Source organism: Rhinatrema bivittatum, chromosome 1 (genome assembly GCF_901001135.1).
Source record: "Rhinatrema bivittatum chromosome 1, aRhiBiv1.1, whole genome shotgun sequence".
NCBI classification, from domain to species: domain Eukaryota; kingdom Metazoa; phylum Chordata; class Amphibia; order Gymnophiona; family Rhinatrematidae; genus Rhinatrema; species Rhinatrema bivittatum.
The window spans coordinates 715,400,271-715,421,013 of NC_042615.1; the positions used below are offsets into that span (position 1 = coordinate 715,400,271).

The following is a 20,743-nucleotide window of genomic DNA, read 5'->3' on the forward strand; positions in this document are numbered from 1 at the left end:
AAATCTTCAAAGGACCAGGAAAGAGCTTTATAAGTGATAGCACCTAGTTTCTGGCATTAGCTTCCTAGAGAATTTTATGGCCAGAAAGATTATTTTTTTTGAGAAGAGAAGTCATGGCTGTTTGGTTTGACATTTCAATTGAAGTAAGTTAGGAGTTGTCGATGAGGCAGATATTCAGTCTGGATTTTAGAGTTTGTGAGGTGTTATTGGGAGAGGATGTGGGTATACTTATATGGGATTAGGGATGATGTGTATTGTATTGTAATATTGTGTGTTGAAATTTATTTTGTAGTGATTTTATTTTTGTACGTCGTTTCAAGTGGATTATAGAAGTGATTTAATGTGTATAAGTAATAATGATCCTCATACCAGGGTTCATCAGTCCATTTGTTTATTTACTCAAAATATAATCTTAGAACTTGGCAGGTGTGATCTTCAGTTTTTTGGTCCTAAAATTTAAATTGTACTTCCCACTCCATCACAAATGACCAATACCTCAACAAGGTTGAAGTGAGAATATCACTTAGTCATGTTGCACTTTGTGAAGTGCCATTAAAATTAAAAGTGCAAAAAAGAGAGATGATAAAGATGGTCATATCTGAGTTCCTGGATTATATTTAGGGTAACAGATGACAAATACTGTTTGAGTCCCTGGTATGAGGATCCTTAAAATAACTTCTGATGTTGTATAACATTATCCAGAATAATATTAGTAGTATAATAAGCAATTCAGTTATTAAATAGTTTTGTTTACCTTGCTTGGTGGATTATAACTTATGTTCATTAAGGACCATCAGACCATGCTACGTATCCACTCCACTTAAACCTCCAACCTACTTTCTGTATCTCAAGAGTTCCAGGGTAGAGTTCAAGGGGGTGCAGCTTTTTTTCTCACAGGAGGAACTTCCAAGGGCCCTCTTACCCAAAATGTAAGGCTCAAAGAATCACCATGTGAACAGAAAAGCTCCAAATCCTTCACTACTGCCCAGTGAAAACTGAAGTTGAGTTTTTGGGTTTAGGAGAAAGTCTTCTCATTCATATGTTGGAAGATCGTTTTATAAAAATCTCAACATTCCCATTTAAACTACTGTCCCCTTTTAACTTTAGACAGCTGCGTTCTCCAGTTTATCAAACACTGATGCAGGGTATGCCGTCTGGAAATCCCTCCAAATTACCATGTTGTTCCACAGCATGCCTCTGAGGCAAGCCCAATGTACTTTTGTTTCACTGGAATCAAGCAAGTCAATTGTCAAGACAAGTTACGTTGCAGTTTAAAAAAAAAAATTGATATCTCTCCCCTCAGTGTGGTCAAGGGAACTCTCTTTCCAAATTTTTCAGTATCTAATTATTGACCACTGATGTGTCCAACTTGGGTTGAAGAGTTTATCTAAAAGAGCTGCAAACCCAGGGTCCTTTAGTTCCTTAAAAGAAGAGATTTTATATCAGTTTCTTGGCTGTACTGTAGAGGCCTTCAGAAACTGAGTAGCTAACAGGAATGCCTTAGTTTAAACAACTAACCAAATAGTCATGCTCTACATGTAAAAGATCCCACTTCTTGTATTTGAAAATGTTCAGGGTTAGAACTGAGATCTCTCAGGGGACAATCTTAAGGGCTGTTTAGCTGGCAGACTAAGACAACTAACTTAGAACATAGACCATATGGTCTTTTTCTGCTATCATATTTCTATCTAGTCTAGCCATTCACACTGTATTCAGCTCTACAATCTCTGCTACTCCCTTAGAGATCCCATATGCTTGTCCCATGCTTTCCTGAATTCACATACTACTCTATCTCCACTGGGAGGCTGTTCTTTCATCCACTACCCTTTCTGAAAAGAAATACTTCCTTAGATTACCATACTTCTGTCAGCCTCCTTTTCTTCAGGATGAAATAAAGAATAGATGCCTGTAGTCTAAAATCAATCCTTTATTGAAGTGGAGACACAAGGGTAGCCCGACTCTGGCCGAGTTTCGCCGTTTCAAACGGCTGCCTCAGGGGCTTACAACAATCTTCTTGAATTCATTAGTTATATATGAACTAAGAATGTAGGGTGATCATATAGAGAGCTGTGTGATCTCTTATACTGCTCCGTCTTGAAGCGTTCGCAAAAACGGATCTCCACTTGTAAAGACAAACATATGTTTGTCTTTACAAGTGGAGATCCGTTTTTGCGAACGCTTCAAGACGGAGCAGTATAAGAGATCACACAGCTCTCTATATGATCACCCTACATTCTTAGTTCATATATAACTAATGAATTCAAGAAGATTGTTGTAAGCCCCTGAGGCAGCCGTTTGAAACGGCGAAACTCGGCCAGAGTCGGGCTACCCTTGTGTCTCCACTTCAATAAAGGATTGATTTTAGACTACAGGCATCTATTCTTTATTTCATCCTGACGGCTATTATAGATCGCCTTCCTTTGTGCTTTCTGAGCCTCCTTTTCTTCTTCATCCTATGATTTCATCCTGTCTTGTTTTAACAGATGGTTTAAGTTGTCACCTGCTAGACTCCTGCACATGGCAAGCACTTTTTTCATTGATTGGGCTTTTACCTAGGCTGTTTATTTTTGCAAGGTGCAAGTCTTCTCAATGAGTAGATCAGGCAGACTAGCAGCAGATATTTTCTCTCTTCATTGGGGACAAGTCACCTATATTTGAATTGCTAGCAACCACAATCTTGGTAAATCTCATGAGACACAAAAGGTTGATGTTTCTCTTAGTGCTTTATTGACAAAGATAAATGCAGGCTTTTCTTCTACTAAGAGTATCCATCAAAGAACCTATCCAGCTAAAATGTTCAAGTGTAATCTCAGAACCAAAATTCCTTACTCTATCCTAACAACCATTCTCTGTCCTTCACAACCTGGATATTGAGAGGGTGAGTCTCGGTGGACTTGGATTTTCTGAGGAAGTATTTCGGGCCCTCTTAGCTTATAGAAGAAATCTACCAGATGACTCTGTCACAAATGTCATCACATGGACAATTCCCAGCATTCTTACCAGCCACTTCTTTCTCCACTGTCATTGCTCTCTTGCTTCTTTTTCTCTTTGTGAAAAGGCTTCTTTTCCTAAAACCCAACTCCTGTGCATCTGCTCCAATTTCTGAGATCACCTTAGGCAGGTTACCTGTGTTGTATGGCCCCATTTTATTTAACCAGGGAAGTAGGGTGGGGGTACAACAATCTGTTTCTCCCAGGGACCTCTTAGCCTCACTAGTGAGGTTTATCATCTTGTTCCTTTCCTGACTTTCCCCTGTGCTTTGAAGTACTCATCCTATCACTCTTTCCCTCTGCTCCCTTGGGGCATAGGTCCTGTCAGTCACATGGTTTTAAATGGAGCAGGTTTGCCATTTGATATGAAAGCAAATCCCTGGATCACCTTTCTTGTACCACACAAAATCTGCTACTGTACCTTTTTATTTATGTTTGTTTATACATACTTTCTCACACAAGTTTCTTTCACAGTATACTTGAAAGCATGAAAACTGAATGCGCTTTTTGGGTGAAAAGCAGTCCGATTTATACAAATGTTCAAATTTCAGACACGCTCTTATACGCAGTAGTGGAAGTTTTCTAGATTGCCTATAGAAATTGGATATGTTGGTCAAAAGCATGTTCCCTGTGTTTACACCAGGAGACATTTTGTACTATATGGTTTCATATTTTAGTTTTTGTTTCTTTCCCAAATATTTCATCAGGTGTTCTACAGAAAAGGCAGGTAGCCATTGAAGCTCTTCAAGTTTGCTGTCTTCTTCTGCCTCCAGAGAATCGGAGAAAACTTCAGCTATTAATGAGGATGATGGCAAGAATTAGCCTTAACAAAGAGATGCCTTCTCTTTCTGACACAGTGGGGAATAGGATGCTGGTTTGTACTTAATGCAAGCTTATTCTTTATATGTTGCTTGGGTGCTAAACATATTTTGCATAGCCTAGCATAGGTAATAAATACAAAATGTTGAAAAATTTACTCACAAAAAGTGGTTTCCTAGCGTGTAGCCAGATGAACTCAGGACCAATGGAGTATAGTGTACTCCTGATAGCAGATGGGAGACAGAGTCAGATTTCAAAGCTGACGTCAGCCTACATATATCCGTGCAGGAAGCTCAGCTCTTCAGTATTTCTCAGTCTCCTAAGCAGATAGGGACACTACACACACTAGAATAGTGTTAGCAATTTTAAACCAAGGAAGAAAGAAAAATTACCTCTAGAAGACTAGCCCCGCTCTCCTGTGGTGATACCTAAGGGTCCCTCCCCCAGTCGAGAATTCCTGAGGTGATTTCCGAGATCCCTCAGAGGCAAGCCTCGGTCTGGTAGCCGGCTCCCGGCGTGGACTTAGCCCCCAGGGTGGCTGAGAGGCAGCGGGTGTAGAATCGAACATGGTGGTGAAGGTAATTCCCTCTCCCCCCGCAGCTGGAGACCGCCCGGCACGAGACCGGGAAACGCCGAGACCAGGTAAGGTAGAAACCTCTTAAGTCTCCGGTCTCCGAGGCTCAAATAGCCACACAGATCGTCCCTTCTGGCGTCTATTAAATCTGGTTGAGCAGCCCTGTCTGGGCTAGACCCTGATCCGGTGCGAGGGTCCACACACATGGAGACTCTCCAGGGGGGGGTTGCCATCTTGTCCGTGTGGTCGTTGGTGCCATTTCCCCACCTTGACTGCTGTATTGTCCGCTCAACTGAGCCGTGCGCACAACCGACTTGTGCGCACAGCGATGTGTATAACTGTGCCGGGTGCATAGCGGCCCGCATACACAGCCCGAGCACACAAGTCTTGCCGTGCGCACAGTGGCGCTCACATCTCAGCCAGGCGCACAAGTTGTAGCCTGCGCACACATCTTCGGCGCACCCAGAGCGCACAACTAAGCCTCCCGGCACGCACACCTACGCGCACAGATGAGTTTTGAAGCTCCCCAAGAGCACAAACCATGGCACCGCATGCCAAGAAGGCCAAGGGACAGGCCTTCTGCCCAGCCTACCACCTGAGAGCTGTGCAACCTGAAGTGGCCTCCTCCCTATGCCAGCAATGCGAAGACGCTCAGGGGGAACCAAAGCAAGGTCCCTCACAGCCAGTAGAGGGATCCGGATCCACTAATGATAGTACCCCGGACCTCTGTATCTGCATCCCAGCACCTACACGGGAAGGCACCTCTGGGGCCTCCACCATAGCGCTGCCTGGAATCAACATGGACCCAGGGGCCTTTTCCTGGGTGGAATTCTTCAAAGGAGTGCAGACCTTTGTCCAAGCACATTCAGTACCGGCTACAACTCTGTCCCAGTTGCCACCAGAAACGCAAGACCTTCCAAGCACCTCTCGGGCCCTTCGAGACGTACCCTTCCTAAGCAAGAGCCTCCCTACTGGGGATACAGACCCCTCGGAGGATGAGGCTGACTCCCTGGAGGAAGGAGAAATCCCCCCCCCCCCCCCCCCAGGGATGGAACCATACCGAACCATGCTGCGATTCTTCTCTAAAGACGAGTTACCAGCTCTCATGACCCAGACCCTGAAGATGCTGGACATTCCAGGCACTGACACCACAGCGGAACCAAAGATAAACCCCATCTTGGTCTCCCTCCATCAGGCCTCATGCTAATTTCCAATGTTGCAAGCTGTTCGGCAACTGATTGACCTGAAATGGAATGCCCCAGATGCCAGCTTCAAAGGAGGACGGGCTCTAGAAGCCCTATATCCCTTGGACCTCACGGCTAAGGAACTCCTGCAGTTCCCAAAGGTGAACGCCATGGTCTGCACAACCTCCAAGCGCACAACCATTACCGTCGAGAGGAGCGGCACTAAAGGATGCCCAGGACAGAAGACTGGAATCCATCCTTAAACAATCCTTTGACGTAGCAGCAATGATTCTTCAGATCATTTCCTGCTGCGCCCTGGTGGCACGTTCTTGCTTGCTCCTCTCCAGAGACTCAACCATGCCCATTGAGACGATGGAACTTGCGGTATCCTTCCTAATGGATGCGACCTCAGACCTAGTGGGCACCTCAGCCAGGAACATCGCTTTGGCAGTGGCAGCCAGAAGACATCTATGGCTCCGAAACTGGTCAGCCAACACGACATCCAAAACAAACCTCACGAGGATGCCCTTTAAAGGATCACTCTTGTTCGGAAGCGAATTGGAGAAGCTAGCCAACAATTGGGGCAAAACTCCAGTACCTCGTCTACCGGAGGACAGGAACAAAAGAAACCAGTGCTCCTCCCCCCAAAGAATCAAGGGCAGAGATGCTCAGCGCTTTAGGCCGTACAAGAACACACACCTACCAAGCACCTTGCCCCGCAGGCAGGGCTCAGTCCTTTCTGAACAGACACAACAAGAGGGGAGCAGGCTCAGGTACAGGCCCTGGCCGCACCCCACAATGAGAATCAACAGACCCATCCACAGGAAGAAGTCATAGGGGGCAGACTTACCTTCTACCAACGATGGGTTGAGATAATGTCAGACAAGTGGGTCTTAACCATCATTCGAGAGGGATACTATCTGGACTTCCACAGCATCCCCCAGACAAATTTGTGAGATCGCTGTGCCACTCCCACTCCAAGAGGATGGCAGTGGAAACCACACTGGCAAGACTACTCCACATCCCGGTCCCACGGCCATCAGCGCTTCCTACGCTTTGCGATACTGGACGATCATTACCAGTTCCTGGCGCTACCCTTCGGACTAGCTACCGCCCCTCGGACCTTCACCAAAATCATGGTGGTAGTGGTGGCAACACTGAGGAAAGAAGGAATCCTCATGCATCCTTACCTGGACGATTGGCTGATCAGGGCAAAATCTCCAGAGGAAAGTCACCAGGTAACCACCAGAGTCAAAAATCTGCAGAATCTCGGATGGGTTGTCAATACAGCCAAGAGCTGCCCGCAACCCTCCCAATTGCTAGAGTACCTGGGAGTCCAGTTCAACACCAAGCAAGACAAGATTGTCCTTCCCCCTCCAAGGAGGAGGAAACTGATGGGTCAGCTGTGAAAACTGTTGAACTATGCTCGCTCCAAAGTATGGGACTACCTCCAAGTCCTTGGTCTCATGACATCAACCCTGGAAGTCGTTCCATGGGTAAGGGCCCACATGCGCCCACTACAACATTCCCTACTGTCACGATGGAACCCGACATCCCAGAACTACTCCATTCCCCTCCAGCTACCAGCAGAAGTTCAGACCCAGCTCCAATGGTGGCTACGGGAAGACCATCTGAGCAAGGGAGTAAAACTATCCCCACCGAACTGGATCGTGCTCACCACGGATGCGAGCCTGCGAGGGTGGGGAGCCCACTGTCAGGAACTGACAGCCCAGGACAATGGGACAAGGAAGAGGTGGGATGGAACATAAACCGACTGGGAGCCCGAGCAATCAGACTAGCCTGCCTACAATTCAGTCACAGACTCCGGGGCGAGTATATCAGTCATGTCAAACAACGCCACAACAGTTGCCTACATCAACCACCAGGGAGGAATCAGAAGCCAATAGGTGTCCTTGGAGATAGACCCCCTCATGGCATGGGCGAAAACAAACCTGCAAGGGACCTCAGCCTCCCACATCGCAGGAAAAACGACGTCTCTGCGGACTACCTCAGCAGAGAGAGCCTAGACCCAGGGGAATGCACATTGTCGAGCACAGCCTTCCAGTTGATAGTAAACCGCTGGGGAACCCCAGCCATGGATCTACTGGCAACCTGGTCCAACGCCCAAGTTCCCAATTTCTTCAGCTGCAGATGAGAACCACAATCCCGGGGAATCGACGCCCTCGTCCAGACCTGGCTGCAGGAAGACCTGGTGTACGCTTTTCCCCCATGGCCACTACTGGGCAGGATCATCCGCAAGAGAACATCACAGGGGACTAGTACTTCTAGTGGCCCCAGACTGGCCAAGAAGGCCATGGTATGCAGATGCAGACATGTGAAGGCTTCTTACAGGGAACCCTTTGTGCATTCCTCCACACAGGGACCTTCTCCGGCAAGGATCGATCCTCCAGGAAGACCCGACTCAATTCTCTCTTACAGTCTGGCCCTTGAGAGGACTCACCTGAAGAAAAGCGGATACTTTAAGGCAGTGATTGACACCTTGCTTTGAGCTCACAAGTTCTCCACATCACTAGCTTACATACAAATATGGAGAGTATTTGAAGCCTGGTATGAGGACCATGAGATCCTTCCAAGGACAGTCAAGATTCCCATGATCCTGGAATTTCTGCAGGACGGCTTGAAGAAGGGGTTGTCCCTCAATTCACTCAAGGTTTAGGTGACCGCACTGGCCTGCTTCAGAGCCAAAGTGGATGGCATCAGTCTATCAACCCATCCAGATGTTTCCCGCTTCCTGAGAGGGGTCAAACAAATCCGACCACCATTAAAGTGGCCGATGCCCCTATGGAATCTCAATCCTAGTACTAGACTTCTAGCGGGAACTTCCTTCAGACCAACACGCGGCCTGTCACTACGATTCCTGACCTTGAAGACTGCATTCCTAGTACAATATGTTCAGCCTGTCGCATTTCCAAGCTTCAAGCGCTGTCCTGTCGAGAACCGTTCCTCAGGTTCACACTGGGAACCATACAGCTACACACTGTCCCCTCCTTCCTACCGAAAGTGGTTTCTCAATTTCATTTAAACCAAACCATCGCGCTGCCATCTCCAGAACAGAAGGACTCGGAAGACTCATGCCTTCTTCACCATCTAAATGTCGGCAGACTCCTAGTCAGATATCTGGAAAGATTGGAATCTGTGCAAAAGACAGACCACCTATTCGTCCTTCACAGTGGGAAGAAACAGGAGGAAGCAGCCTCGCGGGCAACCATAGCCCGCTGGATCGAAGAAGTAATCAAGGTGACCTATGTAGAGGCAGGGAAGCCCCCACCTCTGCAAGTCAAGGACCATTCTACAAGGGCCCAGGCAGTGTCCTGGGCGGAAACCAAGATGCTGTTGCCTGCCAAGATCTGTCGGGCGGTGATGTGGTCCTCCATATACACCTTCTCCAGGTTCTGCTGCCTGGATGTCCAGGCCTGGGAGGACACAACCTTTACAAGGGCAGTACTAAGTGGGCCACAAGCTGCCTCCTGCCCTGGACTCAGGACCAATGGGGTTATAAACCCCATTGGTCCTGAGTCCATCTGGCTACACGCTAGAAAATGGAAAAATTACTTACCTGATAATTTCATTTTCCTTAGTGTAGACAGATGGACTCAGCACCCCACCCACAGCTGCCCTGGAATCCGGGAACCTTGGGTGACAAACCCCGAGAAAGCCAGGTATTAACCCTTGTTCAAGACACCCATAGTTGCCGGGTGTCGGTGTTATCCAGTTGAGTGCACTGGCGGTCTTCAATTTGGAAATCAGTTGACCCAGTCCTAGTTAATCAAGTTAACCAAGTTATTAAAGCACACATATATCTACAATTGCTTTTCGAGGAGAATACTGAAGAGCTGAGCATCCTGCATGGGTAGATGTAGGCTGAAGTCAGCTTTGAAATCTGACTCTGTCTCCCATCTGCTATCAGGAGTCACTATACCCAATTGTTCCTGAGTCCATCTGTCTACACTAAGGAAAACAGAATTATCAGGTAAGTAATTTTTCCATTTTAATTTCAAGTTGGCAGAACATGAATACAAATGTATTTCTTTTTTTAAATAAAGGGTATTTGTTTAGGGATAGTATATTAAGTATCTCCTGTAAATGGAAACTGCCATCTAGTGGATTATTGCATCCATCTACCATATTGTAAAATTATGAACTAATGGTTTTACCAATTAGTTTAAGTATGATTAAATAGAATTTTTCTGCTCCCTCATTTAATAAATAATCAAACTACCTGCAGGTTTGGTAAAATAAAGCAGAGCTATGCAAGTAGTTTTATTTTAATTATACCACAGAAAGTACTCGCACTAACTTGCACCAGTTTTTTTAAAGGCAAAACTACAAGCCTTGGTTTTGATTATGCAAAATTACCTGCGCAAATGCCTTCCTTGACCTGACCCCACGCCTGGAAATGCCTCCCCTAAAGTCACGCACATAAAAAAAAAATACCTTCATTGCTGACATGGTTACTTTTACCACAGAGAAGGTGAACAGTAACCAAAGACAACTTCCACAGTAAAACAGCAAATGGGGCTTCCATTATTGCCTTGCTCTGAAAGAGATCCCCCAGTATCTTGCAGCAGATTTTTCAAGAATCTGTGGCAATTATCTATCAAATTCGCATACGTTTGCATAAGCATTCATACCTCTGATTACACAAAAAGTCAATTTAATAGAAAAATTTTTTTTAAACAATATTTAAACTATATACAAATAATGTACCAAGTACAAATTTCATAATCTATTAAGACGTAAGTTAGAACTTAACCGTGAAATATCACTCTTGTTTTCAACTGAAAAAGTGCAAACATCCTTTTTATATTTTACTGTAGAAAGTTGTTCTTACAGAATATGGTTTTATGTATTCTAAAAATGCCCTCAGCAACAGCAGTTTGTCATGCTATTAATTACACAGAAAAATGTGTACATATTTTGAGTATTTAGCAACAGACCAAAAAAATAGGTTGAATTAACACAAATTTGAAAATCATCTGCCGCAGTGCCAGTCATCAAGGCTCCTATGAAGTGAGATTAATGCCCTTTCCACCAGTAGTTGCAGATCTTTAAAAAAAAAAACAACACATCCAGGTCTTTGTAGCTGTTGTATGGTTGACCATATGTGCAAGTTCAGAAAAAGATCCTTTTTCTAAGGGGAATCATTCTGTCCAGGAATTACATCAGAATCATCTTTGGATTTAAAAGATCTTTGAGGGATCTACACTAACTGGAGTGGAGGAGTAGTCTAGTGGTTAAAGTAGCAGACTGAGAATCAGGGAAGCCACGGTTCAAATTCCATTGCCATTCTTTGTGACTTTAGGCAAATTACTTCACATCCCACTACCTCAGGTACAAACTTATAGCCTCAGGGCTAGATTTTAAAAGCCCTGTGCGCCGGCGCGCCTATTTTGCATAGGCTGCCGGCACGCGCAAAATCCCGGGGCTTCGTAAAAGGGGCGGGAGGAGGTGTGTCAGGGGGCGGTTCGGGGGCAGTCCGGGAGGGTGGTCCCGAGTCCCCCGACACTGCGGCCTGTGCCAGGGGATGTGAGGCGGTGGGCGCAAGGCGTAACTTGCCCAACAAAGGTAGGGGGGGGATTTAGGTAGGGCCGGGGGGTGGGTTAGATAAGGGAAGGGAGGGGAAGGTCGGGGGATGTGGAAGGAAAGTTGCCTCCGAGGCCGCTCCGATTTCGGAGCGGCCTCGGAGGGAACGGAGGCCATCCAGTGCTCCTACCATGTGACAGGGGCCGGCCAATGGCACGGATACCCTGTCACATGGTAAGGGCAAAGGGCCATCAGCGCCATTTTGATTAGTGGCAGCCGACGGCCCGGGAGCGGGAGATCGCTCTTGGGACCCTCACTGGACCACCAGGTACATGTAAAAAGTTTTTGGGGGGTTGGGAAGGTGGGGGAAGCTAAGGGATTAGTTTTAAAGGTTCGGGGTGGGTTTAGGGGTTATTTTTGTGTGCCGTTTTTCCCGCCCTCCCCCAAAATGATAAGAGAACCCCCACGAACAATATTGTGGGGTTTTCCTATCGTTTTGGGGGAGCCCCCGATTTCTGACGATTTTGAAAATATCGATGATATTTTCAATCGTCCGAAGCCCGATTCACATCCCTATTACATATGTTTAAATTTTCATTAGCATAATTTAGATCTTCTATCAAACTAATTAAACTGAATAAGTTCTAGGTGTGGTTCTGTCTTTCATAATTGCCTAATCACCAAAGCCCAAAAACTGTGTAATCTGAGGACCAACAATTGTACCACAATACACAATGTCTCTCAGCAAATATCCTTACTGATAAAATAAAAATAAATTTAATAACCAGAAGAAAGATAGAAGATACCAGCAGTGGAATGGATCAATAAAGATATTACTGAGACATTGTGTATTGTGGTTTCATAATTGCCTAACAGCCCTGTTGGAAAGTTCTGCAAACATTCCTGCGAACCATATAATGGGCTTTCACTGAGCTACTTTTAGAATATTATTTACTAGATGCATTCAGTTTCTTACTGTAACCTTTACATTATAAGCCATTGAACCATCTATTTTTGGAGTTTGATATCGACTTTTTTAAGAAGTGACTAAAAAATGCAAGTGTGTTTTTAATGTTCAAAAATTAACATCCGTTTAAAAAGGATTCTAATTGTATTTTCTTAGAACTTAAGCAAAGTTCAATAAACAGATTTTGCTTGGTTTTTTTTTTCTTTTGTTTTGTTTTTTTTGGTGGTGGAAGGGGTGGTTTCATTTTGTTCTAAATGGATAAATACTTTTTAAAACATGTACTTTGCATTTATCCTTTATAAGCGCCTGTGTAATGTTACCAGTTTTGCCAAATCAGTAAAATATTGTATGCAGAATTTATAATGTAACCACATACATAGCTGTAAATAGTTTGTTTATAAGCTGTACAGAAATGCATCTTCTGTTTTTGGTCTTTTTTTTTTCCCCCTTTATAGATGGTTCAGACTTTTTCACGTTGTATATTGTGTTCTAAAGATGAAGTAGATTTAGATGAACTGCTGGCCAGTAGGCTGGTAACATTTATGATGGATAATTACCTTGAAATTTTGAATGTTCCTTATTGCTTGCAAAATACAGTAGAGGAATATGTGGCACATCTGCGCAGAATCCAGGTAAACCTCAAAGTTCCTTGTACTTTTGACAGGTGGTTTGTATTCTTTGTCAAGTTAGGCAATAGCTTTATTCTAGCATATTTCTGTTAAATGCAACCAGCTACAATTAGTATTCTAACTTTTAAAGGAGAAGTATATTGACACATTCTAAGATGCACCTGGGTGACGTGTACTGTTTTTTTGAATTCTGGGATCTGCTTTCAGAAAGCATTCACAATGCTAACAATTTTACCCATCTTTAGCAGGTACCTTTCTCACCAAACCTTTCTGCCCATTAGTTTCTTCTCTTTTTCCTTCCATTTCATGAGGGAATCCTCAGGTCCTCCATGTCCTTCTCATACTATTGCTACTGCTCCTCAGTCTTTTACCATTGCTTCATGGGGCCTTCTCCCACTGCTGCTACTCCATGTATTAGATAGAGCACTTACAACCTTCCTTCATGTTCTTCAGTCAAGGAAACTGGCTGTAAGTTGATGTGAAGCCTAGTTATAGAATGTAACTCATTTTTGTGGTAGGGAAGCAATACTTCCAGTATTATGTGCTGCTTTGCAGCTAGGACTAAATGTTTCCTTATTTAATGATAAGACTAGTAAAGGGCATCTGACAAGAACCAAGCTATGAGTTTGGATTTCCATTCCATTTCCATCTATCATGTTAACCCTAGTAAAACTCACTCACAGTCAATTTACTAAAGTTGTGAGCTGCAGACTATATCTAAAATAGAAGAGCACTGATCATTGATGCCTTGAGGGAATTTCATCCTTAAGCTATTTCATGACTGTTGCAAATAGTTTGTCACCCCAGTGGCATATCTCCATACGAGATGAGCCCAGAGGATTCTGAAGTTGTAGTGATCACTTGGAACCAAATGTTTTTCACAAGTGAGCATTCAGGTGACCTGGTTTTCCTCTCTTAAATTCTGTAGCCTTGAATTGTAGATGAATCCAGACTAGGCTTTGGCTCTTGCTTATACAAGCTTTGCCCCTAGGGGTCCTAGTCATTTACAGAAAATTGATGTTATAAGAACTTCACTGAGTTAAATTGCTAACTACCCCCAAATCCTTCCGAATTCAAGCCCCCAAATGATTGTTCATATATAGATGGGAGCAAAGCTTTACTATAATAACTAAAAGGCAGAATACTGGTTTCCTTCCACATGTTTAGAAGGTCTTTATGGCATGGGATTGTGCATTATTCTGCTTGACCTTTGTATTTATTTATTTATTTATTATTTATTTATTTGAGGTTTCTTATATACCGAGGCACGTTTTAAAACAAAACATCACCTCGGTTCACAATATAACATAACTTAGCAACCTGCTTTACAATATTAACATTAACAGGGAGAGGGTTAACAGGGGACAAAAACAAGAATTATATACAGGAATAATATACAAATGTACATGTTAATTTTAACAAATGAGTTAAATAAGGCAGTGACGGTATTTGGGGGGAAAGTAATGGAGGGAGGGGAGGAGGAGGAGTATACCTACAGGGGTGGGGGGTAGGGAAGGAGGGGAGAGGTCGGGGATCGGTCAGGCGGTCAAGAAGTATCTTTGGTGAGAGATAGATGACATATTATGTCATAATTATGACATAATTGATGACAAAATATCATAGAGTGACTTTGTCTGCAGGATATCTATAACTAGATCTTTTGAACTGGGAGCATGATGGAGAGATTTTGTGATTAATCTTCAACATGAAAGCAGAAGACTATCTAATTATTACACTTCTGATTTATGTCTCTAAACTCCAACAAAGGACTCAGGGCAGTTTATATTTCAAAACACATACCTCATGTATGTTGAATACAGCAGCATAGACATTTTCTCTCTTCCTTGGGGAGATTTTCTGTAATCATGTCTGTTAGGTTTTCACAACTAGCAACACTTTCTGAAGCTCAGAAAATACCAGCATTGCATGAACTTTACTGTCATCTACTAACTTGAGGAAAACCTAGTACACTCTGTCTAGATGGAAACAGCAGCCACAGAACCCATGTGGTTAAGGATCATGTCTTTTAGTTCCCTGATTCTCCCAGGCTTCCTCTCCTGTTCTTTACAGCCTAGCTCCACATAGATCAGAGCTTTGCATTTAGGAAGTGTTGTAAGGATACAGGATCTTAGTGGTTTTTTCCTAGGGGATTTTTGCCCTTGATTACTTATTGGCACTTGTAGTTAACTGCTTTTTCTTGTGCTCTACCAGTTTTTTCCAGTCTTACTAAATAACCTTTAGCTAGTAAATCTTTGTCAGTGTATAGGGAACACAATTATTCTAGATGTCTAGCAGTCAGGAAAAAAGTCACTTGACAGCATTAACAAGAGACCAGCAACGTAGGGACACAATGAGTGTGCATTCCTGGTCTTGAGTCTATGTCTCTCCCCCCATTACTTGCTTCCTGTCTGGTCAGTAATGTATTCTTATAAGGAAATTTAAAAATATATTTTTCTGTACCTTTATTTGTTTTCCTTTATAGTGTTCTCACTCATATCTGCTTTCATATTTTCTTTTGTCTTCTGACTTTTTATTTCTGGGATCTCATCTCTGTTTTATTTGTATTTAAAAGATTTATAAAGGAAAAGGCATACTTCGAATGTTTTTCAGCTTTTCTCAATTTTTTTTCCTTAGACAGAAGTGAGCTAAAAGATATGTCTTTCTCCTTGATAGCATACCCTCTTTACCTCTCATCTTTTTTTCTTACTCTTCTGTCTCTAATCTCACCCCACCATTCCCCCACAGTTTCCTTTTTTTGGTGGTGGAAGGGTGCCCTCTATAGATCCCACATCGTTCTGCTCTTTCATCCTGCTCCCTTCCCTTATCAAACTTCTTCAGTCACACAGACCCCCTCCTTACAGCCCTGGCCCAGCTTTATGGTAGCAGAACAGGGACAGTGTTATCCCATAATTTTCTCTCCTGTGTTCCACTTGTGGCACATTTCCCTTCTAAACTGAAAGCAGATGCCAAAGATTAGACACAGGCATGGGGTCAGTCAGTACTGTGTTGCTGTTCACCTGGCAGACCAACAAACAAACAAACAAATACATGATCAGTGGCTAGGACATGCTCTGTCAAACTTACTGGCACTCTTCCTGCTCTCATTAGCTCTCATCCATGAGATCTCACTCCTCGAGTACTGAACATGAGTACAGTCAATATGATTGCATTATAAAGCCATATCTTTGGAAAGGGTGACTTCTTGCATTACAAGTGCTATTTTTGGAAAGTAGTTGTCACAAAAAACAACTTCCTCCACTTTATGGTCTCTTTTTTTGAGTTTAAAAGACACTTGGAAGTTAGTACAAAGGAATTGATGGGTGTCTCTCGAAACACTTCCTAAATTCTGTGGTCAGCTCTTTGAGGAACATTAAGTACCCCTAACCTCCTAACTTCCCATCCACCAAAGAAATATCCTCACGAGAGAGAGGTGCAGGAGTTGCTGGAAGCTTCTGTAGAGCGCAGGTACGAGCTATAACTCCTCAGAAGCCAGTTGGGTTGGTGCTGGTAGGCTGTTGGTGGCAGAGAACTGGGGACATAGGAGTGTGGAGGTCTGGATAATAGCATGGCTTTGTTTGCTGTTTTACATTGTTGTAAAGCTTGTGGGGAAGACATGGGAGGAGGTCAGTGTATTAGATTACATATGAGATCTTTTATGTTTATCTACCCAGGATGGTAGTCTTGCTTTTCTCATTGGCTCCCTAACTTTGATGATAAATGATATCCTACAAACAGTCAAGCTTCTATGACTAGCAACTAAAATATATAGTCTATCTAGTAGAGTCATTGCAGAAACAGTTCTCTGAAGGAAAGAGTTTCCTCTTAACTCTGAACAGCTTTCAGTAAAATCTTAACACAGTATATGACCTCAAGAAAAGATCATTTAGTTAATCCGGTCTGCCCAGGTATTCCTATCCACACACTGCAAGAATGGGTTTTCCACTCTTCCTCCTCACTAAGTGGAGGCTTTAGCTGCCATAGTCCTAGTTGATAGGCTCCGATTGATTGACTTAGAAGCCCTCAAAAGGGGGGGGGGGAGGAGGGGGGGAACCTGCACTGAGCAGCAGTTTAGTACTTTTTTTTCTAACTTGCTGGATAGACTGAATCATTATGTCTTTTTCTACTGTTGTTTACTATGTTAGTATAAGCAGGAGAACCTCCTGGTCAGAAAACAATTGTAAATTCTTATTTACCTGATTATTACATCTGAATTTCCCTGATTGAATGACCACAGTGGTGCTCTTTCTCTCTACCCAATCCAAATAAAACTGAATTTTTAGAATTAAAAAATAAGAAATTTTGGAGCATATTAATACACATTTAGTCAGCAGGCTCCATTAATGGGACTATTGACTAATAATGTTATTGCATTTTGACAAATATGCCCCTAAAGAAGGTAAAATAGCCTTCACCTAGTAAAGCAATTTTGATAAATGGTAAATGTGAAAAACTACAGTATCTAATAAATGCATGAAATTCTAGGTTAATTCTGTGTTACATATTTCTGTTGGCAACATTCGCTTTCCAGCGTTTCAGGAACCACCAATGATACTAGTCCTACAATTTGGGGTCATTTATTTATTTATTTATTTAAGGGTTTTTATATACCGCAGTACGTAAAGAGATACATCACCGCGGTTTACATTTAACAATAACTTAGCAACAGGCTTTACATTGACATTATTAATAGGTATTAATAGGGTCATGCTTTTAGAAATATTTTTAGAAAGATCTGTTTTTCTTTTTGATTCTTTCAGATTAAATATCCGGATTCTGACATGGCTGCAGGCTTGCCTACACACTCATTCTGCCCTCAGATAGCTGCAGATGAATTTGAATTCCAAAAAGCAAATCATGATCAAAAACCACTTGAAACGTTACTGGAGGAAATAATAGTGAATAAAAAATTATCTGTGAAAGATAAAAAGAAGAAACTAAAGCAGGTATGAATAACTTTTATTTTATTTACTTAGTCAATGTATCCTAACAATATCATTTCTTGCAAATTACATCTACTTTCCTTGCATACTCTTAAAATGTATCTCTCTCCTTAAAACTGGTCTTATTGTTCTTTTTAATAAAACATTTGCTCCCTTGAAAGATGCATTCAAATTCATACTGCCAGACCAAAAGGAGGGTAGAAGAGCAATTTCTCCAAACACTGCTTGGTCAACTAGGTCTTAAACAATTTATTTTTTTAAAGCTCAATATAATGCTGAAATAAATGTCAAACAAGTTGTAGGGTTTGTTTTTTTTGGGGTTTTTTTTTTTAATTGGATCCACTGATTAGGTATGCTTTTAATTGTGTGTTTTATTATGTTTACCACAAAGGGCAGATCTAGTACCCTTGAAGCTGTATATATAATATAAATCAGTGTTTCCCAACCAAAGTGCAATAACACACTGGTGTGCCTTCAGACCTGATTAGGAAAGTCACCATTGCCTATTGGTTAGAGCAGTGGGCTACGAACCAGAATAACGAGGGTTCAAATTCCACTTCCTTGGGCAAATCACTTTATCTTGCATAGCCTCAGGTACAAACGTAAATGTGAATTTTAAAAGGCCTATGTGCTGAAATTGTGTATATGTTGAGCCAGCACATGCAGAATGGATTTTAAAAGCTGCCCAGATACTCGTGTATGTGCTGCTGCGTGCACAGATCTCCTGGCCAGGACATGGGCATTCCTGGATTTTTAACTTGAAATTGGCACATAAATACTTGTGTGTACTGGCACACTCTGGGTCCCCTCCCGTGCAACTTTACTTCTGCTATGGATAACATGTAAGTCAAAAACAAAGAAAATCTAGACTGATCAGTGGGGTTTTAAGGAGGGAAAGAAGGCTGCTAAACTTTTAAAATCCCCTCACTTTTGCGGTAGAAGTGGCATTTGCATGCACAAGTGCGTGCCACTTAAAATTGAGTGCATATGTGTGAGCGGTCAGGCTGTTTGATAACAAGTTCGCATATACATGCTTATGTTATAAAATGGCCGTGTCCTTGGGTGCGGGATGATGCACATGCGCACATATATGCCCAAGCGCTGCTTTGAAAGTTACCATCTTAGACCTAGAATCATCATTTTGAATACACTTTGCATGAACAATGCCCATGGGGGGGAGGGTGTGATTAGGGTAATTTTCAAGATACTACAAAATGTGCCTTTTTAGCACTTCGCATAGGTGTTTTACCGCAGCACATGTTAAATGTATCACACCCGCAATATTTTTTGCATCACTAGCTGCGAAGTGCCCAGACAGGCATGTTGTGTTTGTGGCATGGTGTGGACCCTTAGTCGCAGTGGAGATGACTCCTCCCATGGGGCCCCGTGGGGAACCACAGCGATAGGCTAAATGCAAAGAGCAGACACTTGTAGGTGGAAAGCTTTATTGTACTGCTGTAGATGGTATGAGGCAGGAAGGAAAGGCAATGAAGTCCGGCAAGGTGCCAATACGTTCAGACAGACTCAGATGTAGAAGTCTCACCCAGATGTTCAAGGTAGATAGGAACCTGCGGTGCGGGATAAGCCGAGCCTGGTGGGTGGAGTTGGAGAACTGGATCATAGAGGTACTCAATGGAGCATAGTGCAGGTGTCTTCATGGCAAAGGAGATGGTGGGACCGAAGGTCCGTGGTGCAGGACACACTGGACTGATAGGCCCTTGAGCAGCAAGTACCCGATAGCACAGGAGATCCTGAAATAAAGAGAGAGACCCTCGAGGAGTGGTTGTCTAATTAGTAGAAACCCTGAAGTGTTGTTGAAAGTGAAAGGCCCCTGAGGAACGGGTGCCAAGAGCTTCGTCAGGAGCGAGATTCCCCGGAGTGTAGCGTGGCATCTAAGCGAGCAGCTTAGAGTGGTCAGAGTAGCCAAATCGAAGTCCTTGCTAACTCAAAGTAGGTAGTGTAGCGGAGGCTTAAATATCCGGAGGTATTGACGTCATACGGTAGGGATGCCTCCGAGGTTACCGCCATGACGTGTACATAAGCGTAGGCAACGTGCGCGCGCGCGCTCTAGGAGGCCACAGGAAGGAGCATGGCGGACTGGGACGCCCGTGCTGAGTTGGAGACGCCGAGGGTTTCAGCATCGGAAGCAGCCATCTTGCCCAAGGAGGAAGAAAAGGGTAGAGAAAGAGGTAAGGCAGAGTGGTCGAAGCTATCTGCGACCGGACGTAACAGGCATTTCCATGTTTTGGACTGCTCCAGGGGAGAAAGAGAGAGACACTCTTTATAAAGCTGTCATATAAGTCAACTATTTATACTACTGTAGGAGGGTGAAGTTTTGGTGGTGGTCTAGGGTTTGGACAGTTTTACATGCACAGTCAGATGCACAAACAGCACAGTACACATCAGTGAAGATTTGATGTGATTTGGAGTGAGGAAAGTTACACAAAAATGAAATGTGTGCATTGTACTCACAAGCTAGTTTGATGTACTCTTTACCTAGCTGCTATCAAGCTTGGGCAAGAGTACATTGTATAAATTTCATTTTTGTGTACCTTTCCTCATGCCAAATCACATCAAATCTTCACTGATGTGTACTGTGCTGTTTGTGCATTTGACTGTGCATGTGAAACTATCCCCCAAACCCTAGAGCACTACCATAACCTCACCTCGAGTTACTAGTTGGTATAAATGGTTGACTAGTATGTGTACGACTATATATACTAGGGATGTGCATTCGTCCTGGTTCGGGGATCCCTTTTTTGGGTTTAGTGCACACTAAAACGAAATTCGGGTCTCCCTGAATTTTTAAGGCCTGAACTGCGGGAAATACGAAACCTGAACCAATAGGTTTGGGCTTCGCACATCCCTAATATATACATCCCCACTGTCTAAGCAGGCAAATTTATTATATCATAAATTTTTATGAACTTACTCACTTTTATGAACTTACTCACAGGCCTGACCAATTTATCTTGGTCAGGCCAGAATTTTTAAACTTTTTCAGTGTTTTAACAACCCTCACGGAGTCCAACAAACAACCCTCTACATTCAAGCATCAAAATGATAGGAGGAGAAAAAAAAGACAGCGCACCTTAA

The 20,743-nt window shown here is 43.2% G+C and overlaps 1 protein-coding gene across 3 annotated transcripts in view; it reads left to right on the forward strand.

The window, feature by feature from the left end:
* The window catches only part of DEPDC1B (DEP domain containing 1B), a 113,148-nt gene that overhangs the window by 86,254 nt on the left and 6,151 nt on the right, over nucleotides 1–20,743 (forward strand). For 2 of the 3 annotated variants that reach the window (XM_029576628.1, XM_029576647.1), the window contains 3 exons: nucleotides 3,698–3,864; nucleotides 12,534–12,710; nucleotides 17,465–17,650. In XM_029576628.1, coding sequence (XP_029432488.1) covers nucleotides 3,698–3,864; nucleotides 12,534–12,710; nucleotides 17,465–17,650 — 530 coding nt within the window. The remainder of the gene's footprint in view (nucleotides 1–3,697; nucleotides 3,865–12,533; nucleotides 12,711–17,464; nucleotides 17,651–20,743) is intronic. The other variant, XM_029576638.1, reaches the window with a different exon arrangement.